Genomic DNA, 19,663 nt, shown 5'->3' on the forward strand with positions numbered 1-19,663 from the left:
CAACAATGGAAGCCAACATGCAAGCAAGAGGAAGAGGAAGAGGAAGAGCTGGGCTGAGAGTGAGAGGAGGAAGATGTGGGTGAGAGTGAGAGGAGGAAGAATGAGAGGTAGAGGTAGAGCTGGAGGGAGAGGACGTGGACAAAGAAGAATACTCTCTAATGAAATGAAATGTTATCAACCATGGTTTGACGATGAGAGAGGTTGGACAGAGGGTTCAGCCTAATCTAAACCGATGTACTGTTGCCTCTGTAATCCGGACACTTAGACTTGAAAACAGGTTACCAGTTTTTAGCTCTGCATAATTCATGATATATCAGTGCTTATATCTGTTGTGTGAAACGTATTTACTTCATTTCTGTAATTGAATTGTTGGCATGTTGCATACTATAACTGTACAAAAATCCTGCACAATTGACTGTGGTAGACTTACTTTTATGCAACACAGACACTGACCAACCACTATAAGTATATCTTTGTTGTTTATCTGAAGGACTGAGAAACAAAGAGGTGCAGGTGGAAAGCTGAGGATTTTCAATGAGGCACAGGAAGCAGCAGTTACAAACTTGGTTTTGGCAAACAATGCATCACACTTAGAGAGATCCGCAGCATAGTAACTATGTGCTGAGATGCATGTTGCACAATGTTAGTTTTGAATAAAATGTGACAACTCATTTGTATTTCTTAATTTACTGTATTTCTGTAAACTCAAGCAATCTTTCTCTGCAGAAACCTCTATGTACAGAGCATAGCCCATAAAAGATGAACGTGCTTTAGATTATGCTCAGCAGTGTGTAGTTGGGTGGTCAAACAATCTAGTATTATGAATGAAGTGTGTTATATTTGGTGCTAAAGTTTGCATTGGGTAAGTGTTTATGTAGTTTTGAGTGCAGTTCTTCATTTAGCAGAAGAAATGAGGTGTTTTGCACTTTGGTTGTGGGGTTTTGTGAATTGTGTTTAGTGTTCTGAGAAACTGAGCAATTTAAAAAAAAATGTGTGTTAGCAATCGAGAAAAACTGTAAATAGAGCAGCATGTTTAGGAGAATGGGTTTGGTTGGTTGTAAGAGGGACGAGGTGCGTCACGTGTTAATGTATCATTGGTGCTCGAGTTGACTGCCTGAACTAGCTCGCAGGCTTCGCCCCATATTTGTGATTTGCACATATTTTTGTAGACTTGAACAATCTTTATATGCATAATTATCTACATACAGAGCACCACAAAAGTTTGCTTTTGGTAAGTGTTTATGTAGTTTTGGGTGCAGTGCTTCATTTTGCAAGATATAGGTGTTTTGCACTTTGGGTGTGTGGTTTTGTGAATTGTGTTTAGTGTTTTGAGAAAATAAGCCCTGCTTTAAAAAAACGTGTTTTAGCAATTGAAAAAAACTTTAACATTCATATAGTGACATTCCTTTTTTTTGCCATGTTTTGATTAGCTAACTCCCAAAGCAACAAACTTGTTTTGCCATAAAACAAAGTCATTTTTAGTTTTTGTCAATTAATTCAACATTGATTCACTACTGTAACTCAACCCCTTTCATTCTGCTTTGACAAGTTCATACTGTCTAAAAAGCTGCAGGTTAAGGGTAGCTTTGCTATAGCTAAACAAAACAAAAAATAGCTTGCAAATGTATGTTTTCAAAGTTTCTAACACTGCAAACACAACACTTTGCCACTCCCGTGTCAGTTGTCTGTGGTTCAGGGAACTAATTTGTACCCGGTTGACACTTTCCCAGATGAAGCCTGAGCACCCCTTGACTGTGCATCTTCAACCATAGGTCAAACTCATCTGGCATGGCGTGGAGTAACCAGCTAGCTGTGCCGTTATCGAAGTAGTGGTTATTCACGGCATTGAATTCAAATGGGTGGATAGTGAAGGGCCAGAACCCGTACAGATGCACGTTGGCACAGTGTTCGAGTGCTAGGCTAACCATCTTAAGGCCGCTGCTGAGAGCACCTTTGCGCTGGCCTCGGGAGCTCCAGAAGAGGGTCAGACTTCTTATGTAGTCAGGGTTTAAGAAGACAGGCCGCATAGGACTTTCAAAGTCCTCAGCAGTGTATACGGCTCGCAGGCTTCTAGGAACGTCACGAGCAAAGGTGAAGGCAGGAAGAAGCAGACGGGAGTTGCCGTAGATACGCAGACTCTCAACAAATGGACGCCGACGCCTTTCTAGATCCCCGAAACTGAAAATAAAAAGCAGACGTCCAGCAGCAACACAGAGGGGAACATTTAAGGTTCAATGAGTTTTATCCAATTGCTTACTTTTTCCATATGATGGATGGGTTTGCTGTCACAATGTCAGTCTTGATGCCAACATCTTTTTCATAGCCTTTTCCCAAAGCAGGCAAGTTGCACCTGAAAAGTTTAATTCTGTCAATCAATACCACCATCAGCCTTTCAGTCCACTAATCTTGACAACGTTCTCACCTGATAACAAACTGAGCTGAATCGATCATCTCTCCACAGCTGCTTTTGCTCAGAATCCCTGAGTTCCCAACAACAGCACACGTGTCCAATGTTTTATTTTGAAACAGATTTTCCTGGAATTAACACCAATCAAAAATGCATCACAATACAAGAAACATTTATACTGATAATAAGATTCTGTATAAAAACAAGCGGTTTAGCCTCTCGTTATACCCATCCTGAACCATTGATCTCATTAAACCTGTGAAATTATTTTGTATTTTTCTTTAACCACCGACAACACACATTAGGATGACTCAAAATGTAAACTGATATAATGTATTAATGAAGTGAATTTTATAATAAATATAATAAACGATTGTTGGAACACCCAAGCACACTGCAACAACCACATCCTCAGCCTAAGTGATGGGGCACCAAAAATATGGGACGGAGCACATTTCCTGCACGTTGGACAGAAAGCACCTCCCATTCACCCTACATTTCTCAGCGGCCCTGGATTGGTTAAAGGACATTCTTAAATGCCATAATATAATTGAACAGTTATCAGGTACAATTAGATACTTTTTTCCCCGTCTTCAAACCTGTTTTTAATTCCTTTTTTCTGACTATTGTGTCTCAATTAAACACAAGGGAGACTGGATGGCAATGACACACTAGTGGACATTTAGGCTGTGAGGCTGCCCATCATCACCTGAGACTGACCAATACACATTATAGTGTAAAAAGAACTCTCTTCAATCCTGTCCAGAACATCTATCAAATCCAGTGGTTGGACCTAAATCTCTAAATCTCTAAATGTAACTTAAATCCTAAAGAAGGTGAAAGATAGATGTGGAGAATTTCACAACATAAAAAAACATCCTCCTATTACAGTTATTTTCAGTTGCTAACACACTAAAATGACACATAAATAACACTCAAAGAGCAAAACCTCAGCTCAAATCTCCAAAACTCTAAACACATTTTCAGCTATGCACCCAATTTGCAGTTGAACTTGGCACTTTTTATAAAACACTGCACACGGTTCTCTAAGTAAGACACAGACATCTGACATATTCACTTGTGTGCCATTTTCCAAACACTGCCATTAAAAATACTACACACAGGAACCAATAAACAAATACACATGCCAAATGAACAAACACCAAACAGCTTAATTGTTGACTCATCATTCAGGATGCAAGCACTAGAAAAATGGCTACACATTTTTACAACAACAATGGATATGGATAGCAGCAATAGGAAGAGGTAGAGGGAGGATAAGAGGTAGAGGGAGGATGAATTGAAGTCAATTGTAGAGTTATTTGCAGCAAATGGTTGAAGCTGTATGACCATCAGGCTTATAGGTGCTTGTTCTTCTGCAGGTTGATGAGGAGCCGTGGCCAGACCCAGTGAGGTGGCGAGATGCAACCTAAGCACTTTTCTTTCCTCTTCCTTTGTAAAATATTTTTTGTATTTATTTTTCCTCAACGTTGTGTGTAGTTGGTTGGACAAAATGTCTTGTGCTATAAATGAAGTGTGTGCCATTTGGTGCAAAAGTGTGGTTTTTGTAAGTGTATATGTTAGCAAATGTAGTGTTAATTTTCACACATGAGTAACAACATACCTTTGAAAAGGTGCTGAAAATCTCCGGGGTCACTTGTAGGGTCTTTCTCCCTTCAAGAGAGAACATAATCTTTGATCCCACTGGAGTGTTGGCCTGGGTAATGATGGCCTTGTCAAAACCATGGCACTGGCTTCTCAGCTGAGAGCTGGGAGATTACAAGGACTTTGTTTAAAACCGTAAACTTTAATCTAAAAAAAATACAGTTATAGGCAATTCTACTGAGTTGAGTGAAATTTGTCTTCCAGTGAAGTCCCTCTGTTAAACCAAACACAACTTTAAAATGTCTATTATTTAGACCATGTGTTTGAAATGCGGTTAACAACAGATACTGTCATTATTTGGACCATGGGCATCTGACTTGTGCTGCATATTTTGTTAAGATTATCGGGTGAAAGCAAATGGATTCAGTTGCAATTCTTTGTACCATATCTTTTAATTACCTTTTAAATTATACGTATTATACTTATACTGTCATCCCCAGACTGTGACAATGTTTAAAATATTCCTTACTTGTTCTGCATGGACAATGATTTGCATTTAAGCTTTACTTTAAAATAAATAAAAATAAACACATATTAAAATGAATTACCTGAGTTTTTTGGAATTGCCCTCTTGCTTCTTCCAAGTTTTTGAGTAGCTGCCTCTTACTTTTTCGATGAGCGCCCTGTAACACACACACACACACACACACACACACACACACACACACACACACACACACACACACACACACACACACACACACACACACACACACACACACACACACACACACACACACACACACACACACACACACACACACACACACACACACACACAGTCAGGTGCATCGCCCATGTCGCGATAACATGACTTGATCTGATGAAGGCATTAACAGAAAGGTCCCTTCAAGGAAAAGCATGGACGTGTTTGCTCTCACCTGCATCCTTTGCAAAGGTCAGAGGGCCATCGGGTGTTTTTCTTGGGTGAAGGTGGTCCATGAGTATCCATCTTGCTGTGAAGCAAACATGAAAGAAATTAGACAGGCGATTAAAGTTCTGATGCCAATGTTATTTATTGCTCTTCAGCGATCGATCGATCGATCCTCCCCCATGACAATATGAACATGTGTGTGTGTGTGTGTGTGTGTGTGTGTGTGTGTGTGTGTGTGTGTGTGTGTGTGTGTGTGTGTGTGTGTGTGTGTGTGTGTGTGTGTGTGTGTGTGTGTGTGTGTGTGTGTGTGTGTGTGTGTGTGTGTGTGTGTGTGTGTGTGTGTGTGTAGGTGATGCAGACAGCAATAGAGCACATTTCTCAGTTGGTTTGTTTTCCCCTGCTTGATTTTATAGTTATACAATACTTTTTTTTGTTAAGAAACGGAAAATGCACATTAATTAACATGAGCACTTAAATCCATCATGTGCATGTGCCATATTTAGCCATAGAGGCTAATTTTCAGGCTTGTTTGAGATGAGCGAGACCGACGCAGACCTGCGCAATTGCGATCGCCGTCTTCCTAGTGCGTTGCATGATGGTTAGTCATTTTGTCCGACTTGCTCTGGAGGCTGGTTATGGCTAGAAAGGTTCCGTCTAGTGTAAATATGACGTCACGTTCTCGTTCTAACTCTCGTTGTAATCAGAGCGGCTCGGTTGTAATCGGAGCGGCTCGGAAGCGCAGTCACGTCGCTGAATGTTTACGTTTGAACCTTAAAGCCAGGTAATGCATGCTGCTGTCTGGGTACACTCTGTCTCCATTTACACCACTTTTCCCGACGTTTCAACACTTATTCCTGGGTTGAAAAGACAGGTGCTGCATGCTGCTGTCTGGGTACACTCTGTCTCCATTTACACCACTTTTCCCGACGTTTCAACACTTATTCCTGGGTTGAAAAGACAGGTGCTGCATGCTGCTGTCTGGGTAAACTCTGCCTGTATTTACACCAACTTTCCCCGACGTTTCAACACTTATTCCAGGGTTGAAAAGACATGTGCTGCATGCTGCTGTCTGGGTACACTCTGTCTCTATTTACAGCACTTTCCCCCGACGTTTCAACACTTATTCCTGGGTTGCAAAGCCAGGTGCTGCATGCTGCTCTCTACCCAGGATTCAGACACTTATTCCTGGGTTGAAAAGACAGGTGCTGCATGCTGCTGTCTGGGTAAACTCTGCCTGTATTTACACCAACTTTCCCCTTGATTCAATCACTTATTCCTGGGTTGAAAAGACAAGTGCTGCATGCTGCTCTCTGGGTAAACTCTGCCTGTATTTACACCACTTTTGCCCAAGTTTCAATCACTTACTCCTAAGTTTCGGCAGCCTCTGCTTCTCTCTTCTCTCCCTCCCCGAGGCGAGCTCGTGCTCCCGCTGTAAAAGGCAGGTGCACGGGCACCCACTGCCACTAGCCGCGTTCACACCGGAGTACTTTTCACCATACTTTTCGCGTTTAGTTCCGTTAGTACCCCTTATGTCGCGTTCACACCAAAAAGAGCACTTAATCTCGGGAACTTTTACCCCCATTTTTAGTGCCTGCTGAGAGATGGTACTTTCCTGGGGGAAAAAAGTGCCCCAGTTCAACTCTGAAATGTTTTGTAGAGCCGCCATTTTATTATCCTGGCATTAGCATTATTAGCATTAGCATTCGCCCAGTGCACAAACGCAGAGAGACTAACTTATGGCAACACAAAATAAAACATGGGAGCGGTGGAGATGAGGAGTGTCGGCGTTCTGGCGATTTACTCGGAAGGCTTCAGTAGAAGCTGCTGGGAGTCCCAGCAGCTTCTACTGAAAAAAAACACTGTAGTGTTTTTTTGCTCGCTTGTGGCAGTCAGACCAAGCTTGAAAGTTTGCCGGGGAGACGCCTGGACACAGCGTCTACGAGCAGCAAGCTTTCAACAGCGATAGCTAAATGGGTGGCTACAGCTTAACATTGTGGAGGACGAGGGGCTGCGTTAGATAATTCGGATCGCATCCAACGTGTCGACAGCACATCACAGCGCAATATTATTTTTATTCAGTCTGCTTTGACTGAAGATGAAGACAGAGGAGCGGCATTTCGCCGACAACTGTAAACAGGCTTGTCTGTTTGAGCAACTGGCTCAGTGCAAAGAAGTAGACAGGGTTGGGAGAGAGTGTAAGAGAGAGAGAGAGGTTCCAGGTTGTTGTATTGAAAATATTCAGGAGAATATTTGTCATTCTTCAGAGGTTGTTGTGTTGAGAATATTCAGGAGAATATTTGTCATTGTTCCAATGATAATAAACAAACATTTGCATAAAGCATATTTGTCCACTCATATGTTGATAAGAGTATTAAAAACTTGAAAAATATTCCTCTAAGGTAAATTTAGAACAGATAAAAAATGTGCGATTAATTTGCGATTATTAAAAATATTTTAATCGACTGACAGCCCTTCAAAATATATGACATAAAATGAACTTACCAAAGCTGAAGTAGATGGTCAACTTCATTCAGTTTCTTTCCATTTACTGATTTTAATCGCTATACGCTGCTCTTTCTCTCGTCTCCTCTTCACAACTACACTTTTCGCGGCACACGTACTTACAGCCAATCAGCTCTCTGAATTATGAGATGATGTTTTGGTGGGGTTGCCAGCACTTTGCCCCACTTGTGATAATTATTTTGCCGCACACATTGAATACAAAAAGACTATGAGCATGCGCAGTGTAGTTTTTACAGCACCCATTCATTTTGACAGCGAGAGAGGGGCTAGATCGGGGCTTGCCCCACATCGCTCTACATGGCTCAATAGGTACACTGTAGACACTAATTAATCAGATGACTAAACATGATCTTAAAATATATTTTAAGATATATATTTTTTGCATATTTTTGAATTATTATTTTAATTACTTTCTGCTGACACTAGGTGGGGCTGTGCCACCTGCCCCTAATGACGAGTCGCCACTGAGGAGATCAACATTTGTTTAAAGGAGAGGTGTCATGCTTTTCCGGTTATTACCCGTCCCCTTGTGTGTTATGAAGGTTTTTATGCATGTAAACGGTGTGCAGAGTCAAAACCCTCAAAGTACACCCTATAGCGAGTAAAACTCTAACACAGAAAATACCTCCCCAAAACGCCTCGTTGGAGATACGTCATTGTCCATTTGATTCTTCCGGGTACGGCATGATGTCAAGCCGTACCCGGAACGAAATGGACCAATCCGTGGAGCCGTTACATTACGTCCGCGGAGCCGTTACGCTAATCCCCCGCTGATTGGTCCAAATTGACCAATCCACGGACTTCCTCACACACACATCTATGTGCAGGGAGCAGGCAGCTCTGCTGATTTCTCCTCCCTGGCTGCAGGTTGATAACAGACAGTTGGGATCGTGGCAAAATTCTCTCTGCAGACCCATTCTCACAGCGTTTATCAACCTTTTTCTTACTCAATATCAAGCCACACTTATTGTTTTTACTTCGGCTGTGAGTTTGTGTGTGCTCAGGATGAGTTTGGCTGTGTTTCGCTATGTATCGCTAACAAGGAAACAACACCTCCACGGAGCTCAGCTCGATTCACAACGTCCCGACCAATCAGAGCACACTGTGCTCACAGGGAGGGTGGGGGCTGGAGCTATTGGAGCTACAACGAGCCGTTAAAGACAGAGAGTGAAATTCAGTGAATACAAGTAGTTTACAGAGATGCTGTATGAGAAACCAATGTGAGTTTGGAAAAATGCACAATATAAATCTATTCTAGTAGACCTCAACAATGGAATTATGATCAGTGGAAATGGCCATGACACCTCTCCTTTAAGTGAATAATAAAGTTTCTATCAGGTTACTATCAGCCTGTCACTCATTATTTTCAGGGAGGGGGCGGGGTTTGGAGGAACAGAGAGGAGACGGTGATCGCGGAAGCTTTCCTCCTGTCTTCACAAACTTTACACACGTATTTATCGTCAGAAAATAGCAACAGGACGTTCATACTCTGCAATCCATGACTTGTTTAAATCCACCAAAAACCTGACATGACGATAACGAGTGTTTTTTCAAAAACATAAATCCATGTGTGTCTCTAAACCAGACTGATTCAGAGCGGGTCATTCTGCTGTTGGTTCTGGACTGATTCAGAGCGGGTCATTCTGCTGTTGGTTTTGGACTGATTCAGAGCGGGTCATTATTCTGCTGTTGGTTCCGGACTGATTCAGACCGGGTCATTCTGCTGTTGGTTCTGGACAGATTCAGAGCGGGTCATTCTGCTGTTGGTTCTGGACTGATTCAGAGCGGGTCATTCTGCTGTTGGTTCTAGACTGATTCAGAGCGGGTCATTCTGCTGTTGGTTTTGGACTGATTCAGAGCGGGTCATTCTGCTGTTGGTTCTAGACTGATTCAGAGCGGGTCATTCTGCTGTTGGTTTTGGACTGATTCAGAGCGGGTCATTATTCTGCTGTTGGTTCCGGACTGATTCAGACCGGGTCATTCTGCTGTTGGTTCTGGACTGATTCAGAGCGGGTCATTCTGCTGTTGGTTCTGGACTGATTCAGAGCGGGTCATTCTGCTGTTGGTTCTGGACTGGTGTTGGTGGATAAAGCAGACTGCTCCGTGTTTTGTGTCGCTGTGCCGCTGTCACTTTTGTACCCTGATCTCTGCGTCACAGACCGATTTGATATTCGTGTGAAAAAACGTTATTGTCCAGCTGCGACCGAAAAAATCAGGAAGCAACGTTATTACGCTATAATCGATTATGTTCTGTCACTGCATCGATGCAGAATCGTCCACGTCCGCATCGCGATGCATCGTAGAAACGATTAATTTCAACACCCCTAGCCCCTACCACACCTCCCCTTGTACATGTAACCAGTCTGTCAGGTGTGTGAAAACTGGACCAGTATTCCAGGTTCTTAAAGGATGGGTAATAAATGAAGTCGAACACCAGAGTGAATGAAGTGAATACTGAGATTTCATAAAGAAAAAAATATATATATATTGGCACAGGAATAAACAACATTCTTCTAAATAATTCCAATTGTTTTTAAAGCGCTTGACACTTGGGTGCACCCCAAATAAAATAAAAAGAAACCCCAAAAGAAAATAGTTCTTTGTTCAGTCCCTGTAAGGTCCTCTCAAAATCCTAGCACTGGTAGCGCAAAGATGAGGTGTTCAGGTTATCATTGGTAGCTCGCCATCCCCCTCGTCAGGGAGAAAATCCAGAGTCCACAATCCAGAATCCAGAAAATCCAGAATCTTCTTATCCAAGGGTATCATAAAAACCCAGCCGAGGAAAATAAAATAACAATCAAAACTCCCGCTTTCCAAAGCAGCTCCAACCTCCAACGACAGCCCCAGAGATTGGTCCACCGCCGTCCCGGTAAAACTCTTAATTTGCGCTGTTTTGTGCATATAATGATCACAAGTGTCTCCGTTCTTCCAGCGTGACGCTGCTCCCTCACACACACGTCTTCAACGTGCCCTCACTAAACTGAGTGAGGAGGCGGGACTTGGCGGATTTTAGTCCAACTGCAATCATGATTGCGTTATGAACCAATGAGCTTTGTTCTTAAAAGTTGACCATTAAATTAAAATATACTATAAAATAACTAAATAAATAATAAATTATTATTAACAAACAAAATACAAGAACCTTGTAACCTTGGTTTATCCAGTGGGTTTAGAATTCATCTTTTCCAGAAGAAAACAGTTAGCAGTTTCAGTTGAATTATATTTTCGAAAACCGAATTGCATGGGATGCAATGAGAATGAAGTAGTGTTCAAATGGGATATCATTTGTTCGGAGTTCTTTCTTTCTGCAATTCTTGATACAGCTGGGGGTATACAAATTGGTCTATAGTTACTAATGACACTAGTGTCACCTGATTTAAAAACTGGAGTGATTATTGCCGTTTTCTAGGCACTTGGAAACACACATTCATTTATGGATCAATTGAAATGTTTTGCTATAGGACAAATAAGTGCATCCTTATGAGTTTTCATTAATTATAGTGTCCATCCTGTACACATCTTTTGCCCTTGATATTTCATCCATGCTATATGAGATGCTCAATCCAATGTATTTTGTAATTGGCCTTTTAAAGATTGGTTAGCTGATTATTTGGAATGTTATACTGTTCTGGCTTTCTATCAGCGACGTGCAGTCAGGGGAGGCAGGGGAGGCAGAGCCTCACCTGTCATACTCCAATGTAACGGAAAAACAACAAAAGAAAAACTAAATAGTAATAATAATAAAATGTCTCCACTGATCTGTGTTGTAAGTGTGATTTATTTATGATTCCAATCGCTTTTTATAGTCAAAATCAGCAAATTTGCCGAGCTCCGCTACGGGAGCGATGAGAAGTGAGGCAGGGACGAGCTCTGCCTCTCGTAAGCCCACAGTAAAGGCCCCTACACACCAGGCCGATATCGGCCGTATTGCCGTGTTGGGCGTTGTTGGGCGAAAACGGGTTCCTTGTCAATTTGGTGTGTCCCGAACCCTCGGCCGTGACACGCCTTATTTGGCCTTTCACGATCGACACCCGGCCGATTCAACATGTTGAATCGGCCGGCTGTCGACCACAAGCTATCGGGCCAAGAAAGCACTCTGATTGGCTGTTCAGCTAGCGAATGAGAAGCGAAACGGAAGTGAGGGACGTAAACAAATGATTGAAGAAGGCACACACACACAGATGGCTATTCATTTTCATCTCATCGGTGTATTGATCATCATGGCGATCTGGAATGAAGCAATCGAAGACCTGTTCGTCAATTTCATTCAGGAGAGGCCAGCTCTGTATGATATTACAGAGGCTAAATACTCAAATCGAATCGTTAAAACGGGACTCTGGCGAGAGATAGAATCGCAACTTGGTTTCTCAGGTAAGATTATCTTTTTTCATCAATTGAGCTCTTGAGCAGAAACTGTTGGTTTTTTATTCTTTGCCAGCGTACGTGAAATGTAATTTGTTATTTCAACCTTGTGTTTTGTTGTTATCTTGTTGGTAGCTGTTGCTACTTGTATTTTATTTGTTGAGTACAAATACGTGTTTCTTGCTTCTTTCAATTACAAAAACATTATTTGCATTCATGTGGTGGTTACAGTGGTAAATATAACAATAACAGAATAATATATATATTATTGTATTATAATTATTGATGTGATCATCACCTTAATGTTGCAGCTGGTAAAGGAGGAGCTAATTTAAATTACATTATATACTGCTGGGTAGCTTATGAAATTCACCATGGGATCAATAATGCTTTTATCTTAACCTATAATAATAATAATACATGATAAAATATGTCTTGATTATATTTTGTAGTGTTCTGAATCTTCTAGAAGTACGTTTTAGCATCTGAATAGAGCCATCACAATGTTTCTACAATGTGCCTCTCACACTTGACCACACCCCGAACTAATGGCACACACATTTCAGGGTATTGTGTTGTTATGAATGCTTAGTAAACAGTTTTAAGAATCCATGGTATTAAATCCAACTAACTGTGAATTTATTTAACATTTTTTAAGGAAGGTCCGGAGGCTGCAGAATCACCCCTCGGTGGCACCAGCAGTGAAACATGCATGTCCAGCACCACTGAGGAGTCCTGCCACACTGATGCTGAGCCCTGCACTCCCCTGGCAGAATCCACCATCTTCAACACACCGGCGCCGGCACCCTCACCGTCACCGCTCGGAGAGAGGCCAAGCACACCCAGCAGTAGAATGACTCCGGCGAAGCGCAGGATGCTGCAGGATTTGCGGGATGAGTCCATCGCCGACCAATCACAAACATTGCTGCATGGTATCACCAACACTCTGGCACACTTGGCCCCGAGTAGAGTGAATGACGTATTCACGGCCCATGCCCAAGTGTTTGAGCACAGACTGCGGATGTTGGCACCTCATGAGATTCGACCCTTCCTGAATACCGTGGAAAATGTCTTCTTCCAGCACTTAGAGGGAACTCAAACCTCGACTACATACAGAAATCTCTAGACATTTAACTGTGTTGTCTAAACACAGTTTTTTTTTGTAAAGTTCATTTTAAAATGTCTAATTCTTTGTACAGACAGTTGTGGCAATAACATTTTCTTTTCTGTATTGCCTAGCTTTTTTATTGTATTGTATTTTTGTAGATAGTTTACTTTTTGTATTATATTGTTGGATAATAAACCACTTTCTACCTAAACTGCAAAACTTTATTTCGTACCTTCATACTACAGCCATTACACAACATAGAATGATTTATTTCTGCTTCAGAGAGCTGAAGTGGAGGAGCTGATTTAAATTACATCATATACTGCTGGGTAGCTTAGGAAATTCACCATGGGATCAATAACATTTTATCTTAACCTATAATAATACATGATAAAATATGTCTTGATTACATTTTGTAGTGTTCAGAATCTTCAAAGTTAAGTGAGCAGTATAAAGTACACTGAATGGGAGTGGAGCAGGGCCTTAAAGTTGCAGGATTAGTCTCAAGTACTTCAACATTGTCCTTAAGTACAGTGTCTAAGTACATCACATACTGTCTACCGCTGTTCTTTGTTCAAGATTGAAATGTAAATATCCAAGACGGTTTTCTGCCCCTCTATTCACATATAGCCTTTCAGACGTGATGGTTTCTTCATCATCAAACTGTTGTGGAGCATAAGTATGAAGTTGCAGGACTAAGAGTCAAGTACTTCAAGATTGAAATGTAAATATCCAAGACGGTTTTCTGCCCCTCTATTCACATGTAGCCTTTCAGACGTGATGGTTTCTTCATCATCAAACTGATGATTCCATTAGCACAATGGAAAATGTATGTTTGTAGTTGTAGTAGGTTGATCCAGTTCTTGGAGGGGGGCGGATGTTGATGTGTTTCCCATCCAGGGCACCTAGGCAGTTTGGGAAGTTCCACTGAGCCTGGAATCCATCAGCTACTTGCTGCCACTCTTCCACTGTGTCTGGGCACTGAAAAACAAAACATATATTTTTTAAGAGCCATGTTTCATATGGCAAACCAAACATTTGCTGTTCAAATGCCTACAGACCTCACTGTATTACATACCGTTTGCACAGTAAAACTAGTAAGTATCCACACATACCTTCAGGTATTTCTCTTTTAAAACCTCGTAGATGGCTGTACAGGTCTCTGGAACGAATTGCCGGATGGTTGACACTCCCACTCTGAACTGGTAGGAAAGGCTCCTGAAGCTTTCCCCTGCAAATATTAACAAACACATAACTGAGTTATCTACACAAGCAGCTGAACAAAACACTCATTAGCTACAAAACTACAGGTTATAGTTTACAAGATAGTTGATTACTTTAAGTACTATGAAGATTCAGACAAATGATACAACATATAATAATGAAATATTTTAACATGCATTATTATAGGAAGATGATAACGCTTTATTGATCCCTTGGTAATTTCTCAAGCAACCAAGCAGTACTTTGGTACTTTGGCTTTGTACTTACACTAGTACATCTACATTACACTGCGGTATTACTACTAAAGCACAATATACAATAATATACAAAGTGCTGGCTGCAATTTCAAATATAGCAACATCTTTAGCTTGCATACCTGTTGCCAAAAATCGCAGCGTAACCATCAAACGTGTCCCCACGGAGATGCAATCCCGGTAGTTCGTGTTTTCCCTCTGGATGATTGGAGTGAGGAGTTCCTCCACCATGTGGAACTGAACAGGAAAAAGCCGAGCAAAATTTCGGAAATCTGGCTTTTCATGTAACTCCAGCTCTCGACACAGGTTCGGGAAAGTCCCATGAGCCTCTCGCTGCAGTATCCACGATTTCACCCATTTAGTGCGGTTTCTCGTAATTCGTCGCTTCTGCCTCTTGAGATACTGTTTCTTGATAATGTGTTGCACAAGCAACACTCCAATGGCTGATATCCCCAGTGCCGCACGATACATGTTTTCAATGGACAAGACTGAAAATGGAACACACCCGCTATTTGCTGTTTGTTTATATCACAGTCTGTTCTTCTTCTCTTTCTTCCGGTTGTTGCCTATTTTGAATGACGAATACACACTACCACCGCCTGCTGGTAAGGGCACTTATTGCCACTCACGCATGCGCAGTTCGTACGTGCTCGGCTGAAGTAAAGCGGTGTATTTCAGTGCGACACACGGCCTAGACGCAGGAGAACTCGTCGATGGATCTGTCGGTGTTGGATGTCGGCGAGTTCTCTGGTGACTGCCTGGTGTGTAAGGGGCTTAACTTGCTGGAGCACGGGCACTAATTTAGCGCGGGCACTTATTTTGTGAGCGCGCTCAAGCCAGTTACTGTGGGGTGAGGTGAGGCACAGATGAGATCTGCCTCACCTCAGAATGCGTCACCCCACAGAAACTGGCTGGAAAGCGGGCCCTAAGCGCATGCCTGTTACCATCTCACTGTAGGTCACCAATGTAATGTATGTAGATCACTTTATTACATGTATCCTCGCTATCCATAGTCTCTAAATAACTTATTTCACGTATATATGATATTTTGGCTCGCTGGTCTCAACGGCAATGAAAATGCACCAGGGGAGGCAGCCATAACCTCTGCCGCACTGAAGGGGGCGCACGTGAGCCCACAGGTTCTTGTTGCTACTGTAATTCTACGCAGAGACGGTAGACGCAAACAACAAACTAGACTTTTGAAACTACAGGAAGATAAGGAGGACTTTTACAAAAAAGTAATAGAGATTGTTGTCCAGAAGGATAGCATGGACTTCATCTTCAAGTCAAGGTAAGACCACATTTGTAATGAAAATGGGATCTTACTGAGGCGCCGTTTACACGAGGAGAAAACTGCTTGGATCTGCATAGTTTCGCGTGCGTATAGCCCTATTATTTACACGAGGCCGATAGAAACTGACCCCACAAACGATAACGGGTCCCAAGGTGGATAGATTTGCAAACGAAACGCTCTGGGGGGTCAACCGAGTCCGTGTAATCACCTCTATACGAATATTTCCTGAAAAAATTGCGATAGCCCCACCTCTCCCCACCTCTCCTGCTCACTGCTGTAGCAACTATCAAAAATAGCTGTGTTAATTAAACGCACAAGGGGTTCTTGAATGAAATAATATTATAAAAGGCAAACCAGAATAGTTAACGCCCAATATACTCCTTAAACAAAATAAACAGAGTCAGATTTCATGCATTGATCCATTATATTGACAAAGGAGGATCTCACCCGGTGTTTGTAGAGAATATCTCTCTTTTCTGAGCGGGTCCTCTCCACGGAGACGTCGGTCGATGCAATATCCACAGATTCGGTTTCTTTCAGTTAACTTCCCCGTTGCATTTATCCATATGCTGAGGAAATGACTATATCCAGCTGAATACCAGCAATCGCCACACACTTCCTCCTGTCAGTAGCTACTGCTAGTGCTACTGCTACTGACCATGCTACAGATATTAGTGCAAAAATATACAGCTCCTCTACCACAACCATCAGCAACAAGTGGACATGGAGAATTACATGAACTACATGTTGCTAAATACACCGCGGGCCATGAACAGAAGGGTAGCCATGGCAACATTGCGGCGGGGGCTGCTGGGCTGCTCTTCTTCGCTACTTTTGGTGTATTTTGGCGGAAGTTACAGCGCCACTTACAGTCCCGGCATATGTACTACAGCGTTTCCAGCGGCCTCGTTTGAACAGACACGTTAAATGAAACTAATGCATGTGAACGGAAGACTTTTTTGAATACGCATACTGTGCATAAACGCAAACGGTCCCGTGTGAGCGGGGCCTAAGAAAGAACAATCCAATATTTAGATTTTGGGTATCCTTTTGTTGAACGGTCTGTTTAAAATGAATCGAAGCATCAGACTAAAAAAGCTTTTGAAAATAACCGAATATTTCGATTAAGGTCCAAATATAATATTTGTAAATCTGAGTCAGTGAGTCAGTGCCTCACCAGCCATGAACCTCACCACACGTCACTGCTTTCTATGACACGTCTGACTGAGTCTCACTTCAGTGAGCTTTCTTAAATCAGTCAGTAGTAAACATTCCCATTTACAAATCGTATCTGCTAGTATCTTTGATAATTATTTTTGTGAGATGAATCATTCTATTGAAGTAGAGATAGACATGGTTCTTCTGTGAGATACATTTCCCACATACGAAGTTAAATGCTTACCTGTTGTCAACAATGATCCAGAGGGCAGTGATCAGCAGGCTTCCCAAACAAAGGACAGTGATCATCAAAGTGATGAATGACTTTGAGATCTGTCCCTTCATCCTGATCTCTTCCTGCTTGTCCCCTCACCTTCTGTCCACACACGCTTCCCTTTTAGATTTTCTTCTGCTTTTTCCTAGTAGCCTGCTTTCTGTGTCTTGTTAAACAAGTTTTCCGTTTTGCATAGCCATATTTAGTTTCAGGCACAATTCCAAACCACACCCTCTCCACTCCCACTCCGTGACGGAGTGACACTCGCAGCTAAATGAGGCTCCCTTATGGAGCTAATTTCCTGCCATAACTCCACAAACAAACTAAACAGGTTTTACAAATGCCTTATGATTCACTAAATACAGCGGCAAGCTTTGGAAATAACTCCCCTCTCTCCGGTAGAAATAGGAAATGCCGTAGGCCTAACTATAGGTAACCGCAGTTTCAAATCAGCATCTCTTGGACAAAAAAATACAAATTAATAACTAAAATAAAATTCAAAACATATTTAATTGTGTTACCTTTTTGTATAGCTCTTTTAGTTTGAAACCTGATGTTAATAAGCTTCATAGTTTTTGCAACAGCTGTAAATACAACGACAGTCTCTTTATCTTTTAAACTAAATCAATAATATCAACAGAAATGTCAATGAAATTGCGTTGAAGTGGCTGTGACCTTTTTTTGTGAGGCGAAACAGTCTTTTTAATGAAACAAGGCTTATTTTAAACATATTTTGATGCCAAGTGTGGAGTTGTGCTCGGATGCTGTTGTGTCAACGTGATTGCAGAGCGTCACAAGTTTCGCCAGAGAGCTCAGAGACCCGACGAGGAAATTAGTTAATTAGTGACTTTGGTGACTTTGAGGAACAAACGCTTCATGATCAACTGATAGAGCGTTTTGCTAATAAGCATATTTTTGACGTGTTCAAAAAATACAAGTCAAACCAAATGCTGTGCCAGTACAACAGAAACTGAGGAGACTTCCATTCTCTGTGAGGCAGGCTGTGACTGATGAGCTCAAAGATCTAAAGGAAAAGGGGATCATAGAAAAGAAGGTGGAAAGCCTCTCATGTATGTGGATCTCAGGGAGCCAAATAAGTCAATCGTCAGTGATTGTCATCCCCTACTACACATGGATGAAATGTTCACTAACCTGCGAGGGGCTACACAGCCTTTTATACAATTTACCTAGCTTCTGTTTATCACCAGACGCTGCTACATCCAGACTGCCGTGATTTGACTGCATTTATCACACATGGTGGACTTTTTCGTTTCTGCAGAGTTCCATTTGGCCTTGCTTCAGCCTTTCAAAAAACGATGTCAACCATACTAGCAGGCCTACCAGGAGTCCAGGCTTACCTTGATGATGCGATATGCTATGGTGGCAACCAGCAGGATCATGATGCTAATCTACGGAGAGTGCTGCATGCCCTCAATGAAGCAGGCATAAAGCTGAACATGCAAAAGTGTAGTTTCAATCAGAATTATCTGCGTTTTCTGTGCCATCAAAAGATGGACTTCACCCTGACAACGATCGAGTCACCGCTGTAGCTGATGCACCTTCCCCGCACGACACTTCCTCTCTACGTTCCTTCCTGGTACTTGGATCATGGTACAGTAAGTTCATCCTAGATTTTGCTACTGTTGTTGAAGCGCTACTTGCAGTACTCGGAGACTCTACTGATCTGAAGTTCGAGTGTACTACTGAGGCTGGGTCCAGTTTTGCTGACTGTTACGGCTGTATGTGTTCCCTGTTCCTTTTTCCCTCCAATTCCTCTACCCAGGTGTGCTGCGTTGCTGCTACAACGAGCATTATGAGGTGCACTTGGAGAAGAAAGGTTAAAAGCTCCAGTTCAGCAGCAGAAGAGGGAGGCCTCTGGCATTGGGACTGCTGACATTGGGATTTCACATGTTAATTGTAATAAATCCCATGGATTTGATGATTTTAGAGGTCTCTTGTGTTGTATTTGGGTCAGTGGTGACTTTTTTGATGTTCTGTTTGGTGGTGTTTGTATTATATTTCTTTATAATTTTGTACATTGTCAATTTATTTTTAATAAAGTAGTTGAATTATTTTTAGTATGTATTTTTGTTAGCTAAAACAGATTTCTGCCAAGGAGAGCATTGCAATAGAAATGTACTAACAGTGGGAAATACTTCGTGAGTAAGTAGCTCCCCCAACAATGGACATAAGACACTTTGCTGCTGTCTTGTCAACCGTCTCAGGTAGGCATACCAGTTTATTTGTGAACGTGAACAACGAGTTCATATGGGAGTGAAATGTGCTAGAATCTACTACCAAACCTGTTTTAAGCCTGGCAGCCAGCCAGGTGACAGGGACAAAGAACATATATTGTGACTAACACAACCAAGCCTGACAGAGGACAGTGTCTATCCACCCTGCTTACCAGAGGCTAGCCAATCGCAGCAAGCCCAGTCTTTGGACCTGTGCTTTAACCACCGACACTGTCATGCTTCCTCTCTGGATGTGACAGCTGTCTCCACCTGACCTAAAGAAAAT

General features: G+C 42.0%; 2 protein-coding genes across 2 annotated transcripts; both read right to left on the bottom strand.

The window, feature by feature from the left end:
- Positions 1–1,072: 1,072 nt before the first annotated feature.
- Positions 1,073–17,372, bottom strand: LOC117493545 (alpha-2,8-sialyltransferase 8F-like). The gene is made up of 7 exons (XM_034144167.1): positions 17,114–17,372; positions 4,954–5,028; positions 4,621–4,695; positions 4,032–4,176; positions 2,423–2,535; positions 2,258–2,350; positions 1,073–2,178 (listed from the first exon to the last, which is right to left on the bottom strand). Exons 1-7 carry the CDS (start codon positions 17,212–17,214, stop codon positions 1,701–1,703), a joined length of 1,080 nt encoding a protein of 359 aa, XP_034000058.1. The 5' UTR covers positions 17,215–17,372; the 3' UTR covers positions 1,073–1,700.
- LOC117493547 lies at positions 13,147–14,999 on the bottom strand. The gene is made up of 3 exons (XM_034144168.1): positions 14,540–14,999; positions 14,055–14,170; positions 13,147–13,920 (listed from the first exon to the last, which is right to left on the bottom strand). The coding sequence occupies exons 1-3, from the start codon at positions 14,886–14,888 to the stop codon at positions 13,735–13,737; spliced, it is 651 nt and encodes a 216-aa protein (XP_034000059.1). The 5' UTR covers positions 14,889–14,999; the 3' UTR covers positions 13,147–13,734.
- Positions 17,373–19,663: the final 2,291 nt, after the last annotated feature.

This window comes from Trematomus bernacchii, unplaced genomic scaffold (genome assembly GCF_902827165.1).
Source record: "Trematomus bernacchii unplaced genomic scaffold, fTreBer1.1, whole genome shotgun sequence".
Lineage (NCBI taxonomy): Eukaryota > Metazoa > Chordata > Actinopteri > Perciformes > Nototheniidae > Trematomus > Trematomus bernacchii.

What these genes read in the sequence shown, in the direction of transcription:
- LOC117493547 (XM_034144168.1), bottom strand. Translation starts at nt 14,888, where the DNA reads ATGTATCGTGCGGCACTGGGGATATCAGCCATTGGAGTGTTGCTTGTG. An exon ending in GCTGCGATTTTTGGCAACAG is followed by an intron (nt 14,171 to 14,539) that starts GTATGCAAGCTA and finishes TAATATTTGCAG; the next exon opens with GGGAAAGCTTCAGGAGCCTT. An exon ending in TAAAAGAGAAATACCTGAAG is followed by an intron (nt 13,921 to 14,054) that starts GTATGTGTGGAT and finishes TTTGTTTTTCAG; the next exon opens with TGCCCAGACACAGTGGAAGA.
- LOC117493545 (XM_034144167.1), bottom strand. Translation starts at nt 17,214, where the DNA reads ATGAAGGGACAGATCTCAAAGTCATTCATCACTTTGATGATCACTGTC. An exon ending in TGGATCATTGTTGACAACAG is followed by an intron (nt 5,029 to 17,113) that starts GTAAGCATTTAA and finishes TTTGCTTCACAG; the next exon opens with CAAGATGGATACTCATGGAC. An exon ending in CCATCCATCATATGGAAAAA is followed by an intron (nt 2,179 to 2,257) that starts GTAAGCAATTGG and finishes TTTTATTTTCAG; the next exon opens with TTTCGGGGATCTAGAAAGGC.